The sequence below is a fragment of the Zonotrichia leucophrys genome, unplaced genomic scaffold (genome assembly GCF_028769735.1).
Source record: "Zonotrichia leucophrys gambelii isolate GWCS_2022_RI unplaced genomic scaffold, RI_Zleu_2.0 Scaffold_430_43188, whole genome shotgun sequence".
Lineage (NCBI taxonomy): Eukaryota > Metazoa > Chordata > Aves > Passeriformes > Passerellidae > Zonotrichia > Zonotrichia leucophrys.
Genome location: NW_026992635.1, coordinates 17,648 through 43,188, shown reverse-complemented (window position 1 = coordinate 43,188; position 25,541 = coordinate 17,648). Strand labels below are relative to the sequence as shown.

Here is a 25,541-nt window from a genome sequence, read left to right as displayed (position 1 = left end):
CCCCCCCCCCGCTGGTCCGTGTGTCTGTGTGTCCCCATCCCCGCGTGTCCGTGTGTCCGGGGTGCCCCACGCTGCCCGTTTTTTCCCACGGTTTTCCGGTGTTGTGTGTCCCCACCCCCGCTGTGCCCGTGTTCGTGTTCCCCCCCCCGCTTTTGTCCTGTGTCCGTGTGTCCCACGCTGTCCGTGTGTCCCCCCGTGTCCGTGTGTCCGTGTGTCCCGCCCCAGGGGGGGTCCGTGTGCCCCGTGTGTCCGTGTGTCCGTTTTTTCCCACCCCCGTCCTTTTCCCCGCGGGCGCGGGAAACGGCCCCCCGCCGCACGGGGGCGCTGCTCGAGGTGTGGGTGCGGATCCGGGAGCCGCTGGGGCCGCACCGGACTGGACCCGCCTCGGACGGTGGCGCGGGGGGGAAAAGGGGACCGGAGCCCGCCGTAAAGTCCCGGGAAACCCCGGGAACACCCCGGGGAAAATTCCCGGGGGGGGCCTGGGAAAACCCCGGGGAATCCCCGGGAAATTTAAAATGGGGAACACCAGGAACCCCCGGGAAAAAGGGCGGGGAACACACCGGGATGGGCTGGGAACAGGGGGGGAACCCCCGGGGGAATTCCGGGGGATGGGTGGGAACACCCGGGAATCCCCGGGGGGGGGGGCTGGGAACACCCGGGAATGCCCGGGAAATTTATCGGGATGGGCTGGGATGGGCCGGGACCCAGCGGGGGCTGGAGCCGGCCCCGGAGCCCGCCGTGAGTAACGGGAACACCGGGAAATACCGGGAACCCCCCGGGGAAACCCCCCCCGGGTTTTGGTGGGGAAACCCCCGGGGAAATTTCCCGGGGTTTTTTATCGGGAATTTTGGGGAAACCCCCCGGGGGAAACAGCGGGGATCGGTGGAGAACCAGCAGGAGTCGGGGGGTTTTTGGGCTGGGCCCCCCCCGGGGCCCCCCCCGGGAAGGGTTTGGAAACCCCCCCGGCCCCCCCCCGGGCCCCCCGGGAAATGGTGGGAACCCCCCGGGGACCCCCCGGGAAACCCCCCCGGGGGAAATGGTGGGAAAAACCCCCGGGCCCCCCCCCGGGGGCCCCCCCGGGGGTGGTTCATTCCCCCCCCCCCCCCTCTAACCCCTCTCTCCCCTCCCCCCCCCAGCTCTCCCCGGCCCCCAAACCCCCCCCGGCCACGGCCAAGGACGGGAACCAGCGGTGAGAGCGGGAATGGGAGACCCCTCCCCAATATCCCCAACGGGGATGGGAGACCCCTCCCCAATATCCCAAACACACCCAGACCCCTCCCCAATATCCCCAATGGGGCTGGGAGACCCCTCCCCAATATCCCAAACACACCCAGACCCCTCCCCAATATCCCCAACACCCCCCAACCCCTCCCCAGACCCCTCCCCAATATCCCCAATGCTCCCAAATCCCTTTCCCAGACCCCTCCCCAGGCTGGGAGACCCCTCCCCAATATCCCCAATGGGGCTCTGAGACCCCTCCCCAATATCCCCAACACTCCCAGATGCCTCCCCAGGGTGTGAGACCCCTCCCCAATATCCCCAAATGCTCCCAAAGCCCTTCCCAGACCCCTCCCCAATATCCCCAACACCCCCAGACCCCTCCCCAGGGCTCTGAGACCCCTCCCCAATATCCCTAATCCCTTCCCAGACCCCTCCCCAATATCCCTAACACCCCCAGACCCCTCCCCAGGCTCTGAGACCCCTCCCCAATATCCCCAACGCTCCCAGACCCCTCCCCAGGCTCTGAGACCCCTCCCCAACACCCTCAAACCCCTCCCCAGACCCCCCCCCAGGGCTCTGAGACCCCTCCCCAATATCCCCAACGCCCCCAGACCCCTCCCCAATATCCCCAACGGGGCTCTGAGACCCCTCCCCAATATCCCCAAATGCTCCCAGACCCCTCCCCAGGCTCTGAGACCCCTCCCCAATATCCCCAACACCCCCAAACCCCTCCCCAGGGCTCTGAGACCCCTCCCCAATATCCCCAATGCCCCAAACCCCTTCCCAGACCCCTCCCCAATATCCCCAACGGGGCTGTGAGCCCCCTCCCCAATATCCCCAACGCCCCCAGACCCCTCCCCAGGCTCTGAGACCCCTCCCCAATATCCCCAATCCCCTCCCAGACCCCTCCCCAATATCCCCAACGCCCCCAGACCCCTCCCCAATATCCCCAATGGGGCTCTGAGACCCCTCCCCAGGGCTGTGAGACCCCTCCCCAATCTCCCCACGCCCCTCCCCCCGCAGCCCCCTCCCCACCCTGCCCAGCCTCACCGTGCTCCAGTTCGACCGCGAGCGCCTGGAACGGAAGGTGAGGAAGGGGGGGGGGGCGTTTATTGGGTCTGGGGTCTCCCCCGACCCCTCCCCCCCCCACTGACGGTGCCCCCCCCTCCCCAGATGGCCCCGGCAGCGCCCCCCGAGCTGCGGCGGCAGCACCGGGAACTGCAGGGGCGGATCCGGGGGCTGCGGGCGCGGCTGCAGAGCGGGGACCCCCGGTTCCGCTCGGGTGAGGGCGCCGGGACCCCCAGAATCCAAAATCCCCTCGGTTCCCCCGGTTTCCTGATTTTTTTCCCGCTATTTTTCCTGTTTTCCCTTTTTTTTTCCCGTTTTCCCACTATTTTTCCTGTTATTTTTCTTGTTTTCCCGTTATTTTTTTCCTGTTTTCCTGCTTTTTTTTCCCCTGTTTTCCCGTTTTTTTTCCTGCTTTTTTTTTCCTGGTTTCCCCTTTTTTTTTTTCCTGTTTTCCCGTTTTTTTTCCCTTTTTTTCCCCCATTTTCCCATGTTTTTTCCTGTTTTCCTGCTATTTTTCCTGTTTTCCCTGTTTTTTCCCAGTTTTTTTCCTGTTTTCCCATTTTTCCCGGTTTCCTGCTACTTTTCCCGGTTTCCCTTTTTTTTCCCATTTTCCCGGTTTTGTTTTCCCACTGCTTTTTCCTGTTTTCCTGTTTTTTTCCCGTTTTCCCAGTTTTTTCGCATTTTCCCGCTATTTTTCCCGTTTTCCCATTTTTTCCCATTTTCCCGTTTTTTTCCCGTTTTCCCGCTATTTTTCCTGTTTTCCCTTTTTTTTTCCCGTTTTCCCGTTTTTTTCCCGTTTTTTTTTCCCGTTTTCCCACTGTTTTATCCCATTTTTTTGGGGGGTTTGTAGACTACACCAGTGACAGGGGTTAGAACCCCAATAATTTGATTTTTTCCCATTTTCATGCTGATTTATCCCTTTTTTTTGGAGGTGTTTGTAGAATATGCTGGTGAGAAGGGGTTGAACCCAAAAATTCTGATTTTTTCCCACTGTTTTATCCCATTCTTTTGGGGGTTTGAACCCCAAAATTCCGATTTTTCCCTGTTTTTTTGGGGTTTGAACCCCAAAAATCCCCAAATTTTGGATTTTTTCCCGTTTTCCCGCTGTTTTACCCCATTTTTTGGTGTTTTCAGAGTACGCCGAGCACCTGGAGCGGCACCTGAGGCTCTACACGGAGGCTGCGCGGCGCCTGGGGCTGCAGGGGGACAGGGTGGGTGAGACCCCAGACCCAATTCCCGCCCCAAGGGGGCGGGGCCACGTCCGGGACACGCCCCAGCTTCGGGTGGCCCCGCCCCCAAAATCCTGGGGGTCGGAAATGTTCCCGAATTTTGGTGTTTCCACCCCAAAAATATCCTGGGGGTCGGAAATGTTCCCAAATTTTGGTGTTTCCACCCCAAAAAATTGGGAAATGTTCCCAAATTCTGGGGGTCCCACCCCAAAAAAAATCCTGGAGCACCCCCAAACTTTGGGATCTCCCAAATTCTGGTGGTTTCACCCCAAAAATCCTGGGGGTCGCAAATGTTCCCAAATTTTGGTGTTTCCACCCCAAAAATTCTGGGGGTCCCACCCAAAAAAAATCCTGGACCACCCCCAAACTTTGGGACCTTCCTAAATTTTGGTGTTCCTGCCCCCAAAAAATTCTGGACACCCCCAAATTCTGGTGGTTTCACCCCAAAAATCCTGGGGGTCGGAAATGTTCCCAAATTTTGGTGTTTCCACCCCAAAAATTCTGGACATCCCCAAATTTTGGGGGTCCCACCCCAAAAAAATCCTGGACCACCCCCAAACTTTGGGATCTCCCAAATTCTGGTGGTTTCACCCCAAAAATTCTGGACACCCCCAAATTCTGGTGGTCGTAAATGTTCCCAAATTTTGGTGTTTCCACCCCAAAAATTCTGGACATCCCCAAATTTTGGGGGTCCCACCCCAAAAAAAATCCTGGACCACCCCCAAACTTTGAGACCCCTCCCAATTCCTGATGTGACCCCAAAAAAATTCCCGATTTCCCCCAAATTCCCCCCATTTGGGGTCATTTCTGGGGGGTCTCCCCCATTTGGGGTCATTTTTGGGGGTCCCCCCCCCCATTTTGGGGTCATTTTTGGGGGGTCCCCCCTCCCCATTTGGGGGCAGATTTTGGGGTCTCCCCCCCCCATTTTGGGGTCATTTTTGGGGGTCTCCTCTCATTTCCCCCCCATTTGGGGTCATTTTTGGGGGTCTCCCCTCCCCATTTTGGGGTCATTTTTGGGGGTCCCCCCTCCCCATTTTGGGGTCATTTTTGGGGGGTCCCCCTCCCCATTTGGGGTCATTTTTGGGGGGTCCCCCCTCATTTCTCCTGCATTTTGGGGTCATTTTTGGGGGTCTCCCCCCCCATTTTGGGGTTATTTTTTGGGTTTCCCCTCCCCATTTTGGGGTCATTTTTGGGGGTCCCCCCTCCCCATTTTGGGGTCCCCCCCCCCCATTTTGGGGTCATTTTTGGGGGTCTCCCCCATTTGGGGTCATTTTTGGGGTCCCCCCTCCCCATTTGGGGTCATTTTTGGGGGTCTCCCCTCCCCAATTTGGGGGTAATTTTTGGGGGTCCCCCCTGATTGTTGCCCCCTCCCCAGGAGGCGGCCAAGGAGGCTCTGTACAAACGGAACCTGGTGGAGAGCGAGGTGAGGACCCCCGGGGGGGTCCCCCAAATTTGGGGGTCCCCAAAATCCTTTTCCCCACCCCCCAAAAATCCCCCCTCCCCTTTCCCTCACTGCTCTGTTCTCTTCCAGCTCCAGAAACTCCGTGGATGAGACCCCTCCCCAATTCTGGTTGGGGGGTTCAGAGACCCCTCCCCAATTTGGGGGGGCTCTGGGGATCCCCCCCCCTCCCCACCAGTGCCCACTGTGACAATCACAGAGCTGCTACATCCCCCTCCCCACTTTGAGGTGACGGTGACCCCTCCCCAAATTTCAGGGTATTAATAACCCCCTCCCCAATTTTAGGGTGACCCCCTCCCCAAATTTCAGGGTGATTATGACCCCTCCCCAATTTTAGGGTGACACCGACCCCTCCCCAATATTAGGGTGATTATAACCCCCCCAAGTTTCAGGGTAATTATGACCCCCTCCCCAATTTCAGGGTGACCCCGACCCCTCCCCACCCGGGTCCGTGTCTCCCCCAAGCACTTTGTTCTCCCCTCCCCCGTTTCCCCCCCCACCAAAGCGGATCCCTCCCAAGTGCCTGTAGGGGAGGGGCTGTTCCGGGCGCTCTCAGCAATTCTAATCATTAATTATAAAATTATAATTAAGATAAAGTTTTTAAGAGGAAAAACGCGAGTTTTGGTCATTTTGGATGCGCGCCCCCGTTGTCAATCACGGCAAAGGTCACGCCCGCCCGGCGGCCCCGCCCCCGCGCCGTCTTGTCTCCATGGTAACCCCGCCAGAAAAGACGAGCGTGAGCAGCAGCCAATCGCGCTGCGGCTGCTGGATTCCTATTGGTCGTATCGCCTCGTGAGGGTGGGGTGCGCTGGGGATTGACGGGTGATCCAGCCAATGAGCTGCGCGGGCGGTGCATCAGCGACCAATAGGAGTGCGGTATGGGCGGGGTTACGGCGGCGTGCTGCGCGCCGGAAGCGGCCGGTCCGGGAAAATGGCGCCGAGCTCGAAAGCGGAGCGGGGCGGCCCCGGGGGGAAACGGGGGGCGGCGGGGGGAGCAGGGCCCGGGGCTGCACCCCGAGGCCGCCGGGAGCACCTCGTGAGGCAGCTGGACCGCGTCCGGGTGAGCGGCGAGGGCTGAGGGGGCGCTGGGGGAATGAAGGGGGCGGGGGGGTGTGAGGGGGGGGGGTCTGTGAGGGGAGCCTGAGGGACCGGGCGGGGGCGGCTGAGGGGAGACCGGGCTGAGATATGGCGGGGGGCTCTGGGGGGGCTTTGAGGGGGTCCTAAAAGCGTTCTGAGGGGCCCTGAGGGGGATGGGGGGGCCGTGAGGGGGTCCTGAGGGAGGGATGGGGGCGGCTGAGGGGAGACCGGGCTGGGAAATGGCGAGGGGCTCTGAGGGGGCTGTGAGGGGACACTGGGCTGGGACATGGCGGGGGGCTCTGAGGGGGATGAGGGGGACCCTGAGGGGACACCAGGCTGGAAAAATGGCAGTGGGCTCTGAGGGTCCTGAGGGGATCCTGAGAGGGTCCTGAGGGGATCCTGAGGGAAATGAGAGGGTCCTGAGGGAGATGAGGGGGATGAGGGGGTCCTGAGGGGACACCGGGCTGGGAAAATGGCGGGGGACCCTGAGGGGAATGGGGGGGTCCTGAGGGGATCCTGAGGGAGATGAGAGGGTCCTGAGGGGGATGAGGGGGTCCTGAGGGGGCACCGAGCTGGGAAAATGGCGGAGGACCCTGAGGGGGTGAGGGGTTCCTGAGAGGGTCCTGAGGGGATCCTGAGGGGGATGAGGGGGACCCTGAGGGGACACCGGGCTGGGAAAATGGCGGGGGACCCTGAGGGGAATGGGAGGATCCTGAAAGGGTCCTGAGGGGATCTTGAGGGAAATGAGAGGGTCTTGAGGGAGATGAGGGGTATGAGGGGGACCCTGAGGGGACACCGAGCTGGAAAAGTGGCGGTGGGCTCTGAGGGGGATGAGAGGATCCTGAAAGGGTCCTGAGGGGATCCTGAGGGAGATGAGGGGGTCCTGAGGGGGCACTGGGCTGGGAAAATGGCGGTGGGCTCTGAGGGGAATGGGAGGATCCTGAGGGGGCTCTGAGGGGACACCGGGCTGGGACATGGCGGGAGGCCCTGAGGGGGATGAGGGGATCCTGAGGGGATCCTGAGGGGACACCGGGCTGGCAAAATGTCGGGAGGTTCTGAGGGGACCCTGAGAGGGATGAGGGGACCCTGAGGGGGCTCTGAGGGGACACCGGGTGGGACATGGCGGGGGATTCTGAGGGTTCTCTGAGGGGACACTGGGCTGGCAAAATGTCGGGAGGTTCTGAGGTAACCCTGAGAGGGATGAGGGGACCCTGAGGGGGCTCTGAGGGGACACCGGGTGGGACATGGCGGGAGATTCTGAGGGGGATGAGAGGACCCTGAGGGGATCCTGAGGGGACACCAGGCTGGGACATGGCGGGGGCTCTGAGAGGGATGAGAGGATCCTGAGGGGACACTGGGCTGGGAAAATGGCGGGGGGCTCTGAGAGGGACGAGGGGACCCTGAGGGGGCTCTGAGGGGACACTGGGTGGGACATGGCGGCGGCTCTGAGGGGGATGAGGGCACCCTGAGGGGGCTCTGAGGGGACACCGAGTTGGGAAAATGGCGGGGGGCTCTGAGGGGACCCTGAGGGGGATGAGAGGGTCCTGAGGGGGTCTTGAAAGGGATGAGGACGGGATGGAGGGTCCCAAAGCTGGAGGAGTGGTGAGGGGGAAGCCCTGGTTTGGGGAGGGTCTGTGAGGGTTTTGAGGGGGCTCTCTGAGGGGTTTGGGGGTGCAGGGCAAGCTGTAATTTGGAGGGGTTTTTCTGAACGTTTTCGGGGGTGTCTCTGAGGGTTTTGGAGCCGTTTTCTGAGGAGTTTGGGGGGAGTCTCTGAGGAGTTTGGGGTTGTGGAGGACAATGTGGGACCCCCCAACTCCAGCACCCCTCAGTGTGGGAGGTGTTGGGGGCAGATTTTGGGGGTGTTGGGGGCAGATTTTGGGGGTGTTGTGGGGACATTTTGGGGGTCTCTGACCCCTCCCATCCCGTGCCCCCCCCAGCTCAGCGGGCAGCTTTCCCCCCGCCTGTTCCGGAAGCTTCCACCGCGCGTCTGCGTCACCCTCAAGAGCATCGTGGATGAGGAGTTCCTGTGGGCAGGGTGAGGGGGGACCCCAAATCTGTGATGGGGAACCCAAATTCTGTGAAGGGGGACCTCAAAATCTGTGAAGGGGGACCCCAAATCTGTGATGGGGAACCCAAATTCTGTGAAGGGGGACCTCAAAATCTGTGAAGGGGGACCCCAAATTTTCAGGGGTCCCCATTTCCATGAGGGCCTTGGGGTGACTCTCATTGTCTGTGTCCCCCTCCCTGTGTCCCCCCATTTTGTGTGTCATTTTGTCCCTTTTCCTGTCCTCATCTTGGTGTTCCTTCATGTCTTTTTGTCCCCTTCCTGTCCCCACCATGTCCATTTGTCCCCTCCCTGTCTGCATTTTGGTGTCCTCCCATTTTGTGTGTCCCTTCATCACCTTTCTGGCCCCATTTTGGTGTCCCCCTCATGTCCCTTTGTCCCCTCCCTGTCTGCATTTTGGTGTCCCCCCATTTTCTATGTCCCTTCATCACCTTTCTGGCCCCATTTTGGTGTCCCCTTGTCCCTCTTTTTGTGTCCCCTCTGTGTCCTTTATGTCCCCTCCCTGTCTCCATCCTGGTGTCCCCCCCTGTGTCCCTTTGTCACTTCCTTGACGCCATTTTGGTGTCCCCTCATCTCCTCCCTGTCGCCATCTTGGCGTCCCCCTCGTGTCCATCTGTCCCCTCCTTTTCCTCCATTTTGGTGTCTCCTCCATGTCCCTCTGTCCCTTCCCTGTCCCCTGCTGTCCCCTGCTGTCCCCAGGCACATCTTCCTGGGTTTCTCCAAGTGTGGCCGCTACGTTCTGTCCTACACCAGCAGCTCCGGGGACGACGACTTCTCCTTCTACCTGTACCACCTGTACTGGTGGGAGTTCAACGTGCACAGCAAGCTGCGCCTGGTATGGACACCTGGGACATTGGGGACACCTTGGGGACACCTGGGGGGACATTGGGGACACCTGGGGGGACATTGGGGACACCTTGGGGACACTCAGAACCCTCAGGGGACACCTTGGGGACACCCCAGAACGCTCAGGGGGCACCATGGGCACACTCAGAACCCTCAGGGGACACCCCAGAACCACCTGGGACAGCCAAGAGATGCCCAGGGGACACAAAGGGACACTGAGGTGACACCTGGGGACATTGGGGACACCTTGGGGACACCCCAGAACCCCCAGGGACAGCCAAGAGATGCCCAGGGGACACAAAGGGGGACATTGGGGACACCTTGGGGACACTCTGAACCCCAGGGGACACCTTGGAGACACTCAGAACCACCTGGGACACCTTGGGGACACTCAGAACCCTCTGGGGACACCTTGGGGACACTCAGAATCACCTGGGACACCTTGGGGACACCCCAGAACCACCTGGGACACCTTGGGGACACCCCAGAACCACCTGGGACAGCCAAGAGATGCCCAGGGGACACAAAGGGGGACACCTTGGGGACACCTGGGGACATTGGGGACACCTGGGGGGACATTGGGGACACCTGGGGGGACATTGGGGACACTCAGAACCCCCAGGGGACACCTTGGGGACACCTCAGAAACCTCAGGGGACACCTTGGGGACACCCCAGAACCCTCAGGGGACACCTTGGGGACACTCGGGACACCCAGGGGACACCTTGGGACACCCCAGAACCCTCAGGGGACACCTTGGGGACACCCCAGAACCACCTGGGGACACTTTGGGGACACCCCAGAACCACCTGGGGACACCTTGGGGACACCTGGGGGGACATTGGAGACACCTTGGGGACACTCAGAACCCCCAGGGGACACCTCAGAAACCTCAGGGGACACCTTGGGGACACCCTGGTGCCACCGTGGTGCCACCTGTGCCCGCCAGGTGCGCCAGGTGCGGCTGTTCCAGGACGAGGAGATTTACAGCGACCTCTACCTGACGGTGTGCGAGTGGCCCGGGGACAGCGACAAGGTCATCGTCTTTGGCTTCAAGTGAGTGCCACCTGTGCCAGGTGTGCCAGCTGTGCCAGGTGTGCCCAGCTGTGCCAGCTGTGTCCCCGTGTGTCCCCAGCACGCGCTCGGCCCCGGGGCTGCAGGTGAACCTGATGCTGATGAGCGACGAGAACCACCGGGACATCTACGTGAGCACCGTGGCTGTGCCACCACCACGGCACTGCCCGGCCTGCCAGAGGGCCAGGGAGACCCCCGGTGAGACCCCAGACCCACCCCTGAGACCCCAGACCCAAAACAGACCCCAGACCCAAAACAAACCCCCCTGAGAACCACCGGGACATCTACGTGAGCACCGTGGCTGTGCCCCCACCGCGGCACTGCCCGGCCTGCCAGAGGGCCAGGGAGACCCCCGGTGAGACCCCAGACCCAAAACAGATCCCTGAGAGACCCCAGACCCCCAAAATCCCCCTGAGAGACCCCAGACCCCCAAAATCCCCTCTGAGAACCACCGGGACATCTACGTGAGCACCGTGGCTGTGCCCCCACCGCGGCACTGCCCGGCCTGCCAGAGGGCCAGGGAGACCCCCGGTGAGACCCCAGACCCACCCCTGAGACCCCAGACCCAAACCAGATCCTTGAGGGACCCCAGACCCAAAACAAACCCCCTGAGAACCACTGGGACATCTATGTGAGCACCATGGCTGTGCCCCCCATGGCACTGCCCGGCCTGCCAGAGGGCCAGGGAGACCCCCGGTGAGACCCCAGACCCAAAACAGACCCCAGACCCACCAGAGACCCCAGACCCACCAGAGACCCCTGAGCCCCCACTGAACCCCAAACTCATGATCCCCTTGCTCCAATGACCTTGGGGTTCCTTTGCTCCAATGACCTCGGGGTTATTTCGGGGTGGGTTTTTTGGGGTCCCCTGACCCCATAACCCACAGGTGAGACCCCAGACCCACCCCTGAGACCCCAGACCCATGAGAGACCCCTGAGCCCCCCATGAACCCCAAACTCGTGATTCCCTTGCTCCAATGACCTCGGGGTCCCCTTGCTCCAATGACCTCGGGGTTATTTTGGGGTGGGTTTTTTGGGGTCCTCTGCCCCCTGACCCCATAACCCACCCCAGGTGAGACCCCAGACCCAGCCCTGAGACCCCACCCATGAGCCCCCATGAACCCCAAACTCGTGATTCCCTTGCTCCAATGACCTCAGGGTTATTTTGGGGTGGCAGTTTTGGGGTCCTCCACCCTCCTGACCCCATAACCACCCCAGGTGAGACCCCAGACCCATCCCTGAGACCCCTGACCCTGAGACTCCCCTAAACCCCCCATGAACCCCCATGAACCCAAGCTTGGGGGTCCCCTTGCTCCAGTGACCTCGGGGTTGTTTTGGGGTGGGAGTTTTGGGGTCTCCCGCCCCCCCTGACCCCATAACCCCCCCAGGTGAGACCCCAGACCCAGCCCTGAGACCCCAGACCCCTGAGACTCCCCTGAGCCCCTCCTGAGCCCCCCATGAACCCTGAACTCGTGATTCCCTTGCTCCAATGACCTCGGGGTGTTTTTGGGGTGGGTTTTTTGGGGTCCCCTGACCCCGTAACCCCCCCAGGTGAGACCCCAACCCCTTGTTGAGACCCCAGACCCACCAGAGACCCCTGAGCCCCCCATGAACCCCCCATGAACCCCAAACTCGTGATTCCCTTGCTCCAGTGACCTTGGGGTTCCTTTGCTCCAATGACCTCGGGGTCCCCTTGCTCCAGTGACCTCGGGGTGTTTTTGGGGTGGGTGTTTTGGGGTCCCCCGCTCCCCCTGACCCCATAACCCACCCCAGGTGAGACCCCAACCCTGTTGTTGAGACCCCAGACCCACCAGAGACCCTGAGCCCTCCTTGAGCCTCCCATGAACGCCAAACTTGGGGGGTTCCCGTGCTCCAATGACCTTGGGGTTCCTTTGCTCCAATGACCTCGGGGTGTTTTTGGGGTGGGTTTTTGGGGTCCCCTGAGCCCCTGACCCCATAAACCCCCTAGGTGAGACCCCAGACCCTGAGAGACCCTGAGCCCCCATGAACCCCCATGAACCCCCATGAGCCCCCCATGAACCCCAAACTCGTGATTCCCTTGCTCCAATGGTCTCGTGATTCCCTTGCTCCAATGACCTTGGGTTCCCTTGCTCCAATGACCTCGGGGTTTTTTTGGGGTGGGTTTTTTGGGGTCCCCCGCCCCCCCTGACCCCATAACCCCCCCAGGTGAGACCCCAGACCCACCAGAGACCCCTGAGCCCCCATGAACCCAAATTTGGGGGTTCCCATGCTCCAATGACCTCGGGGTTCCCTCGCTCCAATGACCTCGGGGTTCCCTTGCTCCAGTGACCTCGGGGTTATTTTGGGGTGGGAGTTTTGGGGTCTCCCGCCCCCCCTGACCCCATAACCCCCCCCAGGTGAGACCCCAACCCTGTTATTGAGACCCCAGACCCACCCCTGAGACCCCAGACCCATCCCTGAGACCCCAGACCCACGAGAGACCCCTGAACCCCGAACTCGTGATTCCCTTGCTCCTCGGGGTTCCTTTGCTCCAGTGACCTCGGGGTGTTTTTGGGGTGGGATTTTTGGGGTCCCCCGCCCCCCCTGACCCCGTGCCCCCCCGCAGGCGAAGCCCCCAGCCCCGCGTGCCTGCGCCACGGTTTCCTGCTGCACACCAAGTTCCAGGTGGTGTACCCCTTCCCCACCTTCCAGCCCGCCTTCCAGCTGCGCAAGGACCACGTGGTGCTGCTCAACACCAGCTTCTCCCTGGTGGCCTGCGCCATCGCCGTGCACCCCGCGGGTAAAATGGGGACCCCTGGGACACCCCAAAACCCCCTGATCCACCCAGGGATCCCCCAAAACCCCCTGGGACCCCCTGCGCCATCGCCGTGCACCCCGCGGGTAAAATGGGGCACCCCAAAACCCTCTGGGACCCCAAAACCCCCTGATCCACCCAGGGATCCCCCAAAGCCCCCTGACCCAATGGGAGCCCCTGGGACCCCCCTGCGCCATCGCCGTGCACCCCGCGGGTAAAATGGGGACCCCCAAAACCCCCCGGGACCCCCCAAAACCCCCTGAGTCACCCTGACACCCCCCTGACCCAATGGGAGCCCCTGGGACCCCCCTGCGCCATCGCCGTGCACCCCGCGGGTATGGTGGCACCCCTGGGGCACCCCAAAACCCCCCAACACCCCCTGCGCCATCGCCGTGCACCCCGCGGGTATGGTGGGCACCCCGAAACCCCTGGGGCACCCCAACACCCCCTGCGCCATCGCCGTGCACCCCGCGGGTAAAATGGGGACCCCCGAAACCCCCTGGGGCACCCCAAAACCCCCCAACACCCCCTGCGCCATTGCTGTGCACCCCGCGGGTAACATGGGGCACCCCGAAACCCCCTGGGACACCCCCAAAACCCCCCTGATCCACCCAGGGATCCCCCAAAACCCCCCTGACCCAATGGATCCCCTGGGACCCCCTGATCCACCCTGGGACCCCCCAAAGCCCCTGACCCAATGGGAGCCCTGGGACCCCCTGAAACCCCCTGGGATCCTCCTGATACCCCCTGGGACCCCCCCAAACCCCATGGGACCTCCCAATTTTCCCCCCCAAAACTCTCCAAACCCCCATGGAACCCCAAAATCCCCCCCCAAAATTCCCCAAGACCCTCCAAAACCCCCCTGGGACCCCCCAATTTTCCCCCCAAAACTCCCCAAACCCCCATGGGACCCCCCAAAACTCCCCAAACCCCCATGGGACCCCCCAAAATCCCCCCCAAAATCCCCCAAATCCCCCTGGGACCCCCCAAAATCCCTCTGGGACCCCCCAAATCCCCCCGGGACCCCCCAAAACCCCCTGGGACCCCCCAAACCCCCCAGGACCCCCCAAAATCCACCAAATCCCCCCGGGACCCCCTAAAATCCCTCTGGGACCCCCCAAACCCCCCCCGGGACCCCCCAATTTCCCCCCTGACCCCCCAGTTTTCCCCCCACAGGCGACAGCAGCTCCCAGCAGATTCTCTACAGACGCCGGAACCTTCCAGAACCTCCCTGCTCCCCCCCCCCCCCCCCCCACAACAACAGCAGCCCCCCCAGGAGGGGCTGGAGGGGTCTGGGGTCTCCCCCCCACCCTCCCAACCCCCCCAGGGCCCCCCCAAAGCCGCAGCCCCCTCCCCAAATCCGCCGCCATCGCTGGCAGTGACCAAAGCCAAGGAGTTCGTGGCCGATCTGTTCCGCAGGGCTCAGGGAAATGAGGGGGGGTCCGGGGGGTCCCAGAGCCCGGGCGGGGACCCCTCCCCACCCTCCCCCTCCGGACCCCTCCCCACAATAGCTGGGAGCCCCCCCGGAGACCCCTCCCCAGCCCAGCCCCCCCCCGAGCCCGGCTATGTCAACTACACCAAGCTGTGCTACGTGCTGGAGCCGGGCGAGACCACCGCGGGTGAGTGGGGGGAGACCCCAACCCAAATTGGGAACCCTGAGACCCCAACCCAAATTGGGACCCCCTGAGAGCCCCGAACTGCCCAGGGAGATCCCAACCCTTGGGGAGACCCCAACCCAAATTGGGACCCCCGAACTGCCCAGGGGAGACCCCAACCCTTGGGGAGACCCCAACCCAAATTGGGACCCCCAAACTGCCCAGGGGAGACCCCAACCCAAATTGGGACCCCCGGACTGCCTGGGGAGACCCCAACCCTTGGGAGACCCCAACCCAAATTGGGACCCCGGACTGCGCGGGGGAGACCCCAACCCTTGGGGAGACCCCAACCCAAATTGGGACCCCCTGAGAGCCCCAAACCCCCAGGGGAGACCCCAACCCAAATTGGGACCTCCTGAGACCCCAACCCAAATTGGGACCCCCGGACTGCCCAGGGAGACCCCAACCCTTGGGGAGACCCCAACCCAAATTGGGACCCCCTGAGAGCCCCAAACCCCCCAGGGGAGACCCCAACCCAAATTGGGACCTCCTGAGACCCCAACCCAAATTGGGACCCCCGGACTGCCCAGGGGAGACCCCAACCCAAATTGGGACCCCCTGAGACCCCAACCCAAATTGGGACCCCTGAACTGCCCGGGGAGACCCCAACCCCTTGGGGAGACCCCAGCCCAAATTGGGACCCCCTGAGACCCCCAAACTGCCCAGGGGAGACCCCAACCCAAATTGGGACCCCCTGAGACCCCCGAACTGCCCAGGGGAGACCCCAACCCAAATTGGGACCCCTGAACTGCCCAGGGAGACCCCAACCCAAATTGGGACCCCCGGACTGTCCAGGTGAGACCCCAACCCAAATTGGGACCCCCTGAGAGCCCCAAACTGGCCAGGGGAGACCCCAACCCAAATTGGGACCCCCTGAGAGCCCCAAACTGCCCAGGGGAGACCCCAACCCAAATTGGGACCCCTGAACTGCCCGGGGGAGACCCCAACCCTTGGGGAGACCCCAACCCAAATTGGGACCCCAGACTCTATTGGGACCCCAGACTCTATTGGAAGCCCTGAGCTGGGGGTTCCTTCCCTGATAACAACTCGGGGTTTTTTTGGGGTGGAAATTTTGGGGTTCCCCTATTTGGGATGCCCCCCCCTGACCCCCCAGGTGAGACCCCACCCCCCAATCCCCCCCCCTGACCCCCCCCCCTGGTGCCCCCTCCCCAGATTTGGAGGACGACAAGATCTCGCTGCCCTTCGTGGTGACCGACCTGAGCGGGCGCAGCCTGCGGCCCCTGCGCGACCCCGACACGGCCCCGGCACAGGTGGGACCCCGGGACCCCCCCTGAGACCCCCGGGACCCCCAGGGACCCCCAGGGAACCCCGGGGACCCCCCACGACCCCCAGGGAACCACAGAGACCCCCAGGACCCCCCTCTGGGGATGGTTTTGGGGATTTTAGGGCAGGGATTTGGGGTGACTGGCTGGGATTTGGGGCTGATTTTGGGGTGACTGGCTGGGATTTGGGGCTGATTTTGGGGATTTGGGGCTGATTTTGGGGAGATTTTAGGGGTAGAGATTTTGGGGTGACTGGCTGGGATTGGGGGCTGATTTTGGGGATTTTAGGGGGATTTTAGAAACAGATTTTGGGGCTCTTTTTGGGGATTTTAGGGCAGGGATTTTGGGGTGACTGGCTGGGATTTGGGGATTTTAGGGCAGGGATTTGGGGCTGATTTTGGGGATTTTAGGAGCAGAGGTTTTGGGGTGAGTGGCTGGGATTTGGGGCTGATTTTGGGGATTTGGGGCTGATTTTGGGGAGATTTTAGGGGTAGAGATTTTGGGGTGACTGGCTGGGATTTGGGGCTGATTTTAGGGGGATTTTAGGGACAGATTTTGGGGCTGATTTTGGGGATTTTAGGAGCAGAGGTTTTGGGGTGAGTGGCTGGGATTTGGGGCTGATTTTGGGGTGAGTGGCTGGGATTTGGGGCTGATTTTGGGGATTTTGGGGGAATTTTAGGAACAGATTTTAGGGCTCTTTTTGGGGATTTTAGGTGCAGAGATTTTGGGGTGACTGGCTGGGATTTGGGGCTGATTTTGGGGTGACTGGCTGGGATTTGGGGCTGATTTTGGGGATTTTGGGGGAATTTTAGAAACAGATTTTGGGGGCTCTTTTTGGGGATTTTAGGTGCAGAGATTTTGGGGTGAGTGGCTGGGATTTGGGGCTGATTTTGGGGATTTTAGGGCAGGGATTTGGGGCTGATTTTGGGGTGACTGGCTGGGATTTGGGGCAGTTTTGGAGCAGGGAGTTGGGGATGGTTTTGGGGATTTGGGGCTCATTTTGGAGATTTTAGGGGGATTTTAGAAACAGATTTTAGGGCTCTTTTTGGGGATTTTAGGGACAGATTTTGGGGTGACTGGCTGGGATTTGGGGCAATTTTGGGGATTTTAGGCGCAGAGATTTTGGGGTGATTGGCTGGGATTTGGGGCTCAATTTAGGGATTTTAGGGCAGAATTTGGGACTCATTTCAGGGATTTAGGGCAGAGATTTTGGGGTGACTGGCTGGGATTTGGGACTCGTTTTGGGGATTTTAGGGGGATTTTAGGGACAGGTTTTGGGGCTCTTTTTAAGGATTTTAGGGCAGAGATTTTGGGGTGCTTGGCTGGGATTTGGGGCTGAATTTAGGGATTTTAGGGCAGAGATTTTGGGGTGAGTGGCTGGGATTTGGGGCTGATTTTGGGGATTTGGGACTTGTTTTGGGGATTTTAGGGCAGAGATTTTGGGGGTGCTTGGCCGGGATTTGGGGGCACTGACCCCCCGTTACCCCCCGGGACCCCCAGACCCCCCCCGGTACCCCCAAATCCCCCTTTTGGGGACCCCTGACCCCCATTTCCCCCCCCAGGGGCAGGTGCTGGCCGTGGAGCAGCTGAGCCTGGACTTCGAGTACGTGATCAGCGAGGTGATTCGGCGCGACGCCGCCTGGGGGCGCCAGTTCTGCTCCTTCAGCGACTACGACGTCGTCATCCTGGAGGTGGGCGGGGGGCGCGGGACCCCCGGGGGCGCCCCAATTACACAGGGACCCCCCAGATCACACAGGGACCCCCCCAAATTACACAGAGAGAGACCCCCGGGGGCGCCCCAAATTACACAGAGACCCCGGGGGCACCCAAATTACACAGAGACCACCAGGGGCACCCAAATTACACAGAGACCCCCGGGGGCGCCCCAAATTACACAGGAAACCCCGGGGGCGCCCCAATCACACAGGGAGCACCAGGGACCCCCGGGGGCACCCAGATCACACAGGGACCCCCGGGGGCGCCCCAAATTACACAGAGAGAGACCCCCGGGGGCACCCAAATTACACAGGGACCCCCCAGATCACACAGGGACCCCCCCCAAATCACACAGAGACCCCCGGGGGCGCCCCAAATTACACAGGGAACCCCGGGGGCACCCTAAATTACACAGGGACCCCCGGGGACACCCCAAATCACACAGAGACCCCCGGGGGCACCCCAAATCACACAGAGACCACCAGGGACCCCCAGGGACACCCCAAATTACACAGGGACCCCCGGGGGCGCCCCAATTACACAGGGACCCCCGGGGGCACCCCAAATTACACAGAGACCCCCGGGGACACCCCAAATCACACAGAGACCCCCGGGGGCACCCAAATCACACAGAGACCCCCGGGGGCGCCCCAATTACACAGGGAGCACCCCAAATCATACAGAGACCCCCCCAAATTACACAGGGACCCCCGGGGGCTCCCCAAATCACACAGGGACCCCCGGGGACACCCTGAGAGCCCCCCACATCATCCAGGGACACCCAGGGACCCCCCAAATCACACAGGGACCCCCCCAGATCACACAGAGACCCCCGGGGGCACCCAAATTACACAGAGACCACCGGGGGCGCCCCAAATTACACAGGGACACCCCCAGATCACACAGGGACCCCCGGGGACACCCTGAGAGAACCAGGGACCCCCGGGGGCACCCCAAATTACACAGAGACCCCCCCAAATCACACAGAGACCCCCGGGGGCACCCCAAATTACACAGGGACCCCCCCAAATCACACAGAGACCCCCGGGGGCACCCCAGATCACACAGAGACCCCCCCAGATCACACAGGGACCACCAGGGATACCCAGGGACACACAGGGACCCCCAGACCACACAGAGACCCCCAGAGAGCCCCCCAGATCATCCAGGGACCCCTGAGAGACCCAGAGACCTCAGGGATGCCCTGAGAGACTCAGGGACCCCCCCAGAGACCCCTGAGACCACCCTGGGACACCCTGAGAGACCCCAGATCACACAGGGACCACCAGAGACATCCCCCAGATCACTCAGATCATCCAGAAACCCCTGGGACCACCCAGACCCCCATGGGATACCCCAAAACCCCACCCAGACCCCCAAGTGTACCCCAAAACCCCCCATGTCCCCCCAGGTGTGTCCTGAGACCAACCAGGTGCTGATCAAGCCCCCAAAACCACCCCCAAAAACCCCCCCAGACCCCCACGAAACACCCCAAAAACACCCCAGGACTCACCCAGACCTCCATGGGAGCCCCCAGACCCATTTTAAACCCCCCAGGTGTGCCCTGAGACCAACCAGGTGCTGATCAACCCCCCAAAAACCCCCCAAAAACACCCCCAGACCCCCATGAAATCCCCCAAAAACACCCCCAGACCCTCATGGGAGCCCCCAGACCCATTTTAAACCCCCCAGGTGTGCCCTGAGACCAACCAGGTGCTGATCAACATCGGGCTGCTGCTGCTGGCCTTCCCCTGCCCCGAGCACGAGGGGCAGCTGCGGTGAGAGGGGGGACATTGGGGGGCCAGGGGGGGCTTTGGGGGGTCCTTGAGGGGTTTTTAGGGGGGTTTGGGGGTCCCTGAGGGTATTCTGGGGGGTCCCATGGGGGTCTGAGGGGGTTTTTGGGGTATCCCTGGGGGTCTCATGGGGGTCTGAGGGGATTTTGGGGTACCCTGTGGGGGTCTGGGTGGGTTCTTGGGGGGTTTTTGGGGGGTCTCATGGAGGTCTGAGGGGGTTTTGGGGGTTTTTGGGGTATCCCAGGGGGTCAGGGTGTATTTTGGGGTATCCCAGGGGGGTCTGGGTGGGTTTTTGGGGTGTTTTTGGCGTTTTTGGGGTGCTGATCCCCCCCTGCAGCCCCCGGCCCCACCACACCAGCCTCAAGGTCTCGTGGGATCTCAGCAGCGGCGCCTTCAGCACGGTGGGCGTGGGGGAGCTCACGGAGGTGCAGGGGCAGACCAGGTACTGGGGAGGGGGCTGGGGGGGGCTGGGGTCCCTCCGGAGGGTCTGGGGTCCCTCCGGGAGGGGGGTCTGGGGTCTCTCAGGGGGTTTGGGGATGTTTCTGGGGGTCTCAGGGTGCCCCCAGCCCCAATTTCCCCCATTTCAATGGCAGCGTGTGGAGCTCCTATCGCAAGGGCTGTGGGGGGGTTTGGGGGGTCTGGGGTCTCTCTGGGGGGGTCTGAAGGGGGATGTTTTGGGTCTGGGGTCTCTGAGGGTGCCCCCAGCCCCAATTTCCCCCATTTCAATGGCAGCGTGTGGAGCTCGTATTGCAAGGGCTGTGTGGGCACTGGGGGGTGTCTGGGGGGTCTCTGTGGGATCTGAGGGGTCTGACGGGGATGTTTTGGGTCTGGGGGTCACTGTGGAGGATCAGGAGGGTCTGGGGTCTCTCAGGGGGGTTTGGGGATGTTTCTGGGGGTCTCAGGGTGCCCCCAGCCCCAATTCCCCCCCATTTTAGTGGCAGCGTGTGGAGCTCCTATCACAAGGGCTGCTGGGGGGGTTTGGGGGGTCTGGGGTCCCTCTGTGGGATCTGAGGGGGATGTTTTGGGTCTGGGGTCCTTCAGGAGGGTCTGGGGTCTCTCAGGGAGGTTTGGGGATGTTTCTGGGGGTCTCAGGATGCCCCCAGCCCCAATTTCCCCCATTTTAGTGGCAATGTGTGGAGTTCCTATCACAAAGGCTGTGTGGGCACTGGGGGGTCTGGGGGGTCTCTGTGGGATCAGGGGGGTCTGAGGGGGATGTTTTGGGTCTGGGGTCCCTCCGGAGGGTCTGGGGTCTCTCAGGGAGGTTTGGGGATGTTTCTGGGGGTCTCGGGGTGCCCCCAGCCCCCCAATTTCCCCCCATTTCAATGGCAGCGTGTGGAGCTCCTATTGCAAGGGGAGGGGGTTTGGGGGGTCTGGGGTCTCTCTGGGGAGGTCTGAGGGGTCTGGGGTCCCTCTGTGGGATCTGAGGGGGATGTTTTGGGTCTGGGGTCCCTAAGGGAGGTTTGGGGGTGCCCCCAGCCCCAATTTCCCCCATTTCAATGGCAGCGTGTGGAGCTCCTATTGCAAGGGCTGTGTGGGGACACCGTCATGCACTGGGGGGGTTTGGGGGGATCTGAGGGGGATGTTTTGGGTCTGGGGTCTCTCTGAGGGTGACCCCAGCCCCAATTCCCCCCATTTCAATGGCAGCGTGTGGAGCTCCTGTTGCAAAGGCTGTGTGGGGACACTGTCATGGGCTGGGGGGCTCTGGGGGGTCTCTATGGGATCAGGGGGATCTGAGGGGGATGTTTTGGGTCTGGGGTCTCTCAGGGAGGTTTGGGGATGTTTCTGGGGGTCCCAGGGTGCCCCCAGCCCCAATTTCCCCCATTTCAGTGGCAGCGTGTGGAGCTCATACTGCAAAGGCTGCTGGGGGGTCTCTGTGGGGTCAGGGGGTCTGAAGGGGATGTTTTGGGTCTGGGGTCTCTCTGGGGGGGTCTGGGGTCTCTCTGGGGGGTCTGGGGGGGATGTTTTGGGTCTGGGGTCCCTAAGGGAGGTTTGGGGGTGCCCCCAGCCCCCAATTTCCCCCATTTCAATGGCAACGTGTGGAGCTCCTATTGCAAGGGCTGTGTGGACACTGGGGGGGTTCTGGGGGGTCTCTGTGGGATCAGGGGGGTCTGAGGGGGATGTTTTGGGTCTGGGGTCCCTCTGTGGGGTCTGAGGGGGATGTTTTGGGTCTGGGGTCTCTCTGAGGGTGCCCCCAGCCCCAATTTCCCCAATTGCAGCGGCAGCGTGTGGAGCTCGTACCGCAAGGGCTGCGTGGGGGGGTCTGGGGGATCTCTGTGGGATCTGAGGGGGATGTTTTGGGTCTGGGGTCCCCCTGTGGGATCTGAGGGGGATGTTTTGGGTCTGGGGTCTCTCTGAGGGTGACCCCAGCCCCATTTCCAGCGGCAGCGTGTGGAGCTCGTACCGCAAGGGCTGCGTTGACACCGTCATGCGCTGGGGGGGTTTGGGGGGATCTGAGGGGATGTTTTGGGTCTGGGGTCCCTCGGGGGGGTCCCAGGGTGACCCCAGCCCCATTTCCAGTGGCAGCGTGTGGAGCTCGTACCGCAAGGGCTGCGTTGACACCGTCATGCGCTGGCTCGTGCCCGAGGCCCCCGGCCGGGGCGTGCACAGGATGACCAACGAGGCCCTGCACAAGGGTGGGGGGCTTCTGGGGGGAATGGGGGGATCCTGGGGGGCTTTGGGGGGTTCCTGGAGGGGTTTGGGGGGGGTCTGGGTGGGTTTTTGGGGGGTCCTGGAGGTGCTTGGGGGGTCCTGATGGGGTTGAGGGGAGCCTGGATGGGTTGGGTGGGGGTCTAGGGGGGGTTTGGGGGGGTCCTGGAGGGGTTTGGGGGGGAATGGATGGGTTGGGTGGGGGTCTTGAAGGAATTTGGGGGGTCCTGGAGGGATCAAGGAGGGGCATGGTGGGGTCCTGGATGGGGTTTTGGGGGTCTGGGTGGGTTTTTGGGGGGTCCTGATGGGGTTGAGGGGAGCCTGGATGGGTTGGGTGGGGGTCTAGGGGGGTTTGGGGGGGTCCTGGAGGGGTCTGGGGGGGAATGGATGGGTTGGGTGGGGGTCTTGAAGGAATTTGGGGGGTCCTGGAGGGATCAAGGGGGGGCATGGTGGGGTCCTGGGTGGGGTTTTGGGGGGTCTGGGTGGGTTTTTGGGGGGTCCTGATGGGGTTGAAGGGAGCCTGGATGGGTTGGGTGGGGGTCCAGGGGGGGCTCGGGGGGGCTTTTGGGGGGTTTGGGGGGTCCTGGGGGGGTTTGGGGGAGGAATGGATGGGTTGGGTGGGGGTCTTGAAGGAATTTGGGGGGTCCTGGAGGGGTCTGGGGGCTCCTGGAGGGATCAAGGTGGGGCATGGTGGGGTCCTGGATGGGTTGGGGTGGGGTCCTGGAAGAGTTTGGGGGGGATCCTGGGGGGCTTTGGGGGGATTTGGGGGTTCCTGGTGATGTTTAGGGGGGTCCTGAGGGGGTCCTGGAGGGGTTTAGGGGGTCCTGAGGGGGGTCTGGGTGGGTTTTTGGGGGGTCCTGGAGGTGCTTGGGGGGGTCCTGATGGGGTTGAGGGGAGCCTGGATGGGTTGGGTGGGGGTCTAGGGGGGCTTTGGGGGGGTTTGGGGGGTTTTGGGGGGTTTTTGGGGTCTCTGTGCCCCCTCCCCATCGCTGCTTTCCCCCTGCCCAGGCTGTTCCCTGAAGGTTCTGGCTGACAACGAGCGCTACACCTGGATCGTGCTGTGACACCGGGGACACACCTGGGGACACCTGGGAGCCCTGGGACATCACCTGGGGACACCTGGGGACAACATGGACAACACCTGGATCGTGCTGTGACACCGGGGACAGCATGGACACCTGGGAGCCCTGGGACATCACCTGGGGACACCTGGGGACAGCATGGACAACACCTGGATCGTGCTGGGACACACCTGGGACATCCCTGGGGACACCTGGGTCACATCTGGGACATTGCTGGGGGTACCTGGGGACACCCCTGGCACACCTGGGGACACCTGGTGGTACCTGGGACCCATCTGGAACATCCCTGTGACACCTGGGGACAGCTGAGACATCACCTGGGACATCCCTGGGGGTACCTGGGAACACCCCTGTCACACCTGGGGGTACCTGGGACACACCTGGTGACACCTGGGACACCCTTGGCACATCCCTGGGGACACCCCTGTGACACCTGGGGACACCTGGATTGTGCTGGGGTACCTGGGGACACCTGGGGGTACCTGGGGACACACCTGGGGGTACCTGGGGGCAGCTGAGACATCACCTGGGGGTACCTGGGACACACCTGGGGACACCTGGGACACACCTGGCACACGTGTGAGCCTCCATGGGCACACCTGGGGACACCTAGGACACACCTGGGACACCCTTGGGGACATCCCTGGCACACCTGGGCACACGCGTGAGCCTCTATGGGCACATCTGGGCACACCTGTGACATCCCTGGCACACCTGGGGGTACCTGGGTACACCCCGGCACACGCGTGAGCCTCCATGGGCACACCTGGGCACACCTGGGACATTGCTGGGGACATCCCTGGCACACCTGGGGACACCCCTGGGGGTACCTGGGACACCCCTGGCACACCTGGGGACATGTGTGAGCCTCCATGGGCACACCTGGGACATCCCTGTGACATCCCTGGCACACCTGGGACACACCTGGCACACGTGTGAGCCTCCATGGGCACACCTGTGACATCCCTAGGACACCCTTGGGGACATCCCTGGCACACCTGGGGGTACCTGGGACACCCCTGGCACACCTGGGCACACGCGTGAGCCTCCATGGGCACACCTGGGCACACCTGGGGGTACCTGGGACACCCCTGGCACACCTGGTGACACCCTGGCACACCTGGGCACACGTGTGAGCCTCCATGGGCACACCTGTGACATCCCTAGGACACCCTTGGGGACATCCCTGTGACACCTGGGACACCCTTGGGGACATCCCTGGCACACCTGGGGGTACCTGGGACACACCTGTGACACCCCTGGCACACGTGTGAGCCTCCATGGGCACACCTGGGCACACCTGTGCCCCCCCCGGTGCCACCCTGTCCCCGCTGTCCCACCTGGATCCAGCCGGGCCCAGCCCCAGCCCCGCCCCCTTTGGGGCTTTTCTTCCTTTTCCATTTTCCCCTTTTTTCTTCATTTTTTGCCTTTTTTCCCCATTTTTTTTCTGTTGTTTTTACGCCTCTTTTTTGGCCATCCAGCGTTTTATCAGGGGTGGGGGAAGGAGCTCAAATCCCCCTCCCCAAAATAAAAATTCCGGTTTCCAATTTGTGCCGTTTTGGGGTGATTGGTCAGGATTTGGGGGATTTTGGGGCAGGGATTTGGGGATGGTTTTGGGGATTTTAGGGACAGATTTTGGGATGACTGGCTGGGATTTGGGGCAATTTTGGGGCAGGGATTTGGGGATGGTTTTGGGGATTTTAGGGACAGATTTTGGGGCTCTTTTTGGGGATTTTAGGTGCAGAGATTTTGGGGTGCTTGGCTGGGATTTGGGGCTGATTTTGGGGATTTGGGGCTGATTTTGGGAGATTTTAGGGGCAGAGGTTTTGGGGTGATCGGTGAGGATTCAGAGCTGGTTTTGGGGGATTTTGAGGGCATTTTTTGGACAGGGATTTTGGGGTGATTGGCCAGGATTTGGGGCTGATTTTGGGGATTTTAGGGCAGGGATTTGGGGCTCATTTTCAGGATTTTAGGGGGATTTTAGGGACAGATTTTGGGGTGAGTGGCTGGGATTTGGGGCAATTTTGGGGCAGGGATTTGGGGATGGTTTTAGGAATTTTGGGGGGATTTTAGAAACAGATTTTAGGGCTCTTTTTGGGGTTTTTAGGGACAGATTTTGGGGCTCTTTTTGGGGATTTTCGGGGCAGAATTTGGGGTGAGTGGCTGCGATTTGGGGCAATTTTGGGGCAGGGATTTGGGGCTGATTTTGGGGATTTTAGGGGGATTTTAGGGACAGATTTTGGGGCTCTTTTTGGGGATTTTAGGCGCAGAGATTTTGGGGTGACTGGCTGGGATTTGGGGCTCAATTTAGGGATTTAGGGCAGGGATTTGGGGCTGATTTTGGGGATTTTGGGGCTCTTTTTGGGGATTTTAGGGGCAGAGATTTTGGGGTGATCAGTGAGGATTCAGAGCTGGTTTTGGGGGATTTTGAGGGCATTTTTTGGACAGGGATTTTGGGGTGCTTGGCTGGGATTTGGGGCTCAATTTAGGGTTTTTGGGGCAGATTTTGGGGCTCATTTCAGGGATTTAGGGCAGAGATTTTGGGGTGCTT

General features: G+C 61.7%; 2 protein-coding genes and 1 long non-coding RNA gene across 4 annotated transcripts; 2 read left to right on the top strand and 1 right to left on the bottom strand.

Moving 5' to 3' along the window:
- Positions 1–225: 225 nt before the first annotated feature.
- Positions 226–5,552, top strand: LOC135441693 (coiled-coil and C2 domain-containing protein 1A-like; the record flags this gene model as incomplete). Its single annotated transcript, XM_064701238.1, has 7 exons — positions 226–426; positions 1,137–1,189; positions 2,245–2,308; positions 2,395–2,503; positions 3,424–3,500; positions 4,894–4,941; positions 5,050–5,552. Coding segments are annotated over 7 exons (573 nt in total), but the record flags the coding sequence as incomplete, so codon positions are not given.
- Positions 5,553–5,899: 347 nt separating this feature from the next.
- DCAF15 (DDB1 and CUL4 associated factor 15) lies at positions 5,900–23,001 on the top strand. The gene is given in 14 exon segments (XM_064701237.1): positions 5,900–6,037; positions 7,992–8,089; positions 8,819–8,954; positions 9,915–10,021; positions 10,101–10,237; positions 12,627–12,800; positions 13,992–14,042; positions 14,045–14,434; positions 15,644–15,741; positions 17,316–17,444; positions 19,162–19,247; positions 19,600–19,704; positions 21,780–21,895; positions 22,917–23,001. Coding segments are annotated over 14 exon segments (1,812 nt in total). The 5' UTR covers positions 5,900–5,908; the 3' UTR covers positions 22,973–23,001.
- Positions 23,002–23,540: 539 nt separating this feature from the next.
- LOC135441692 (uncharacterized) lies at positions 23,541–24,292 on the bottom strand. Of its 2 annotated transcripts, none has more exons than XR_010438527.1 (3): positions 24,143–24,292; positions 23,821–24,060; positions 23,541–23,610 (listed from the first exon to the last, which is right to left on the bottom strand). It is a non-coding gene; the product is annotated as an uncharacterized LOC135441692 (long non-coding RNA). The 2 variants fall into 2 exon arrangements; XR_010438528.1 differs by having other exon boundaries at positions 23,549–23,704.
- Positions 24,293–25,541: the final 1,249 nt, after the last annotated feature.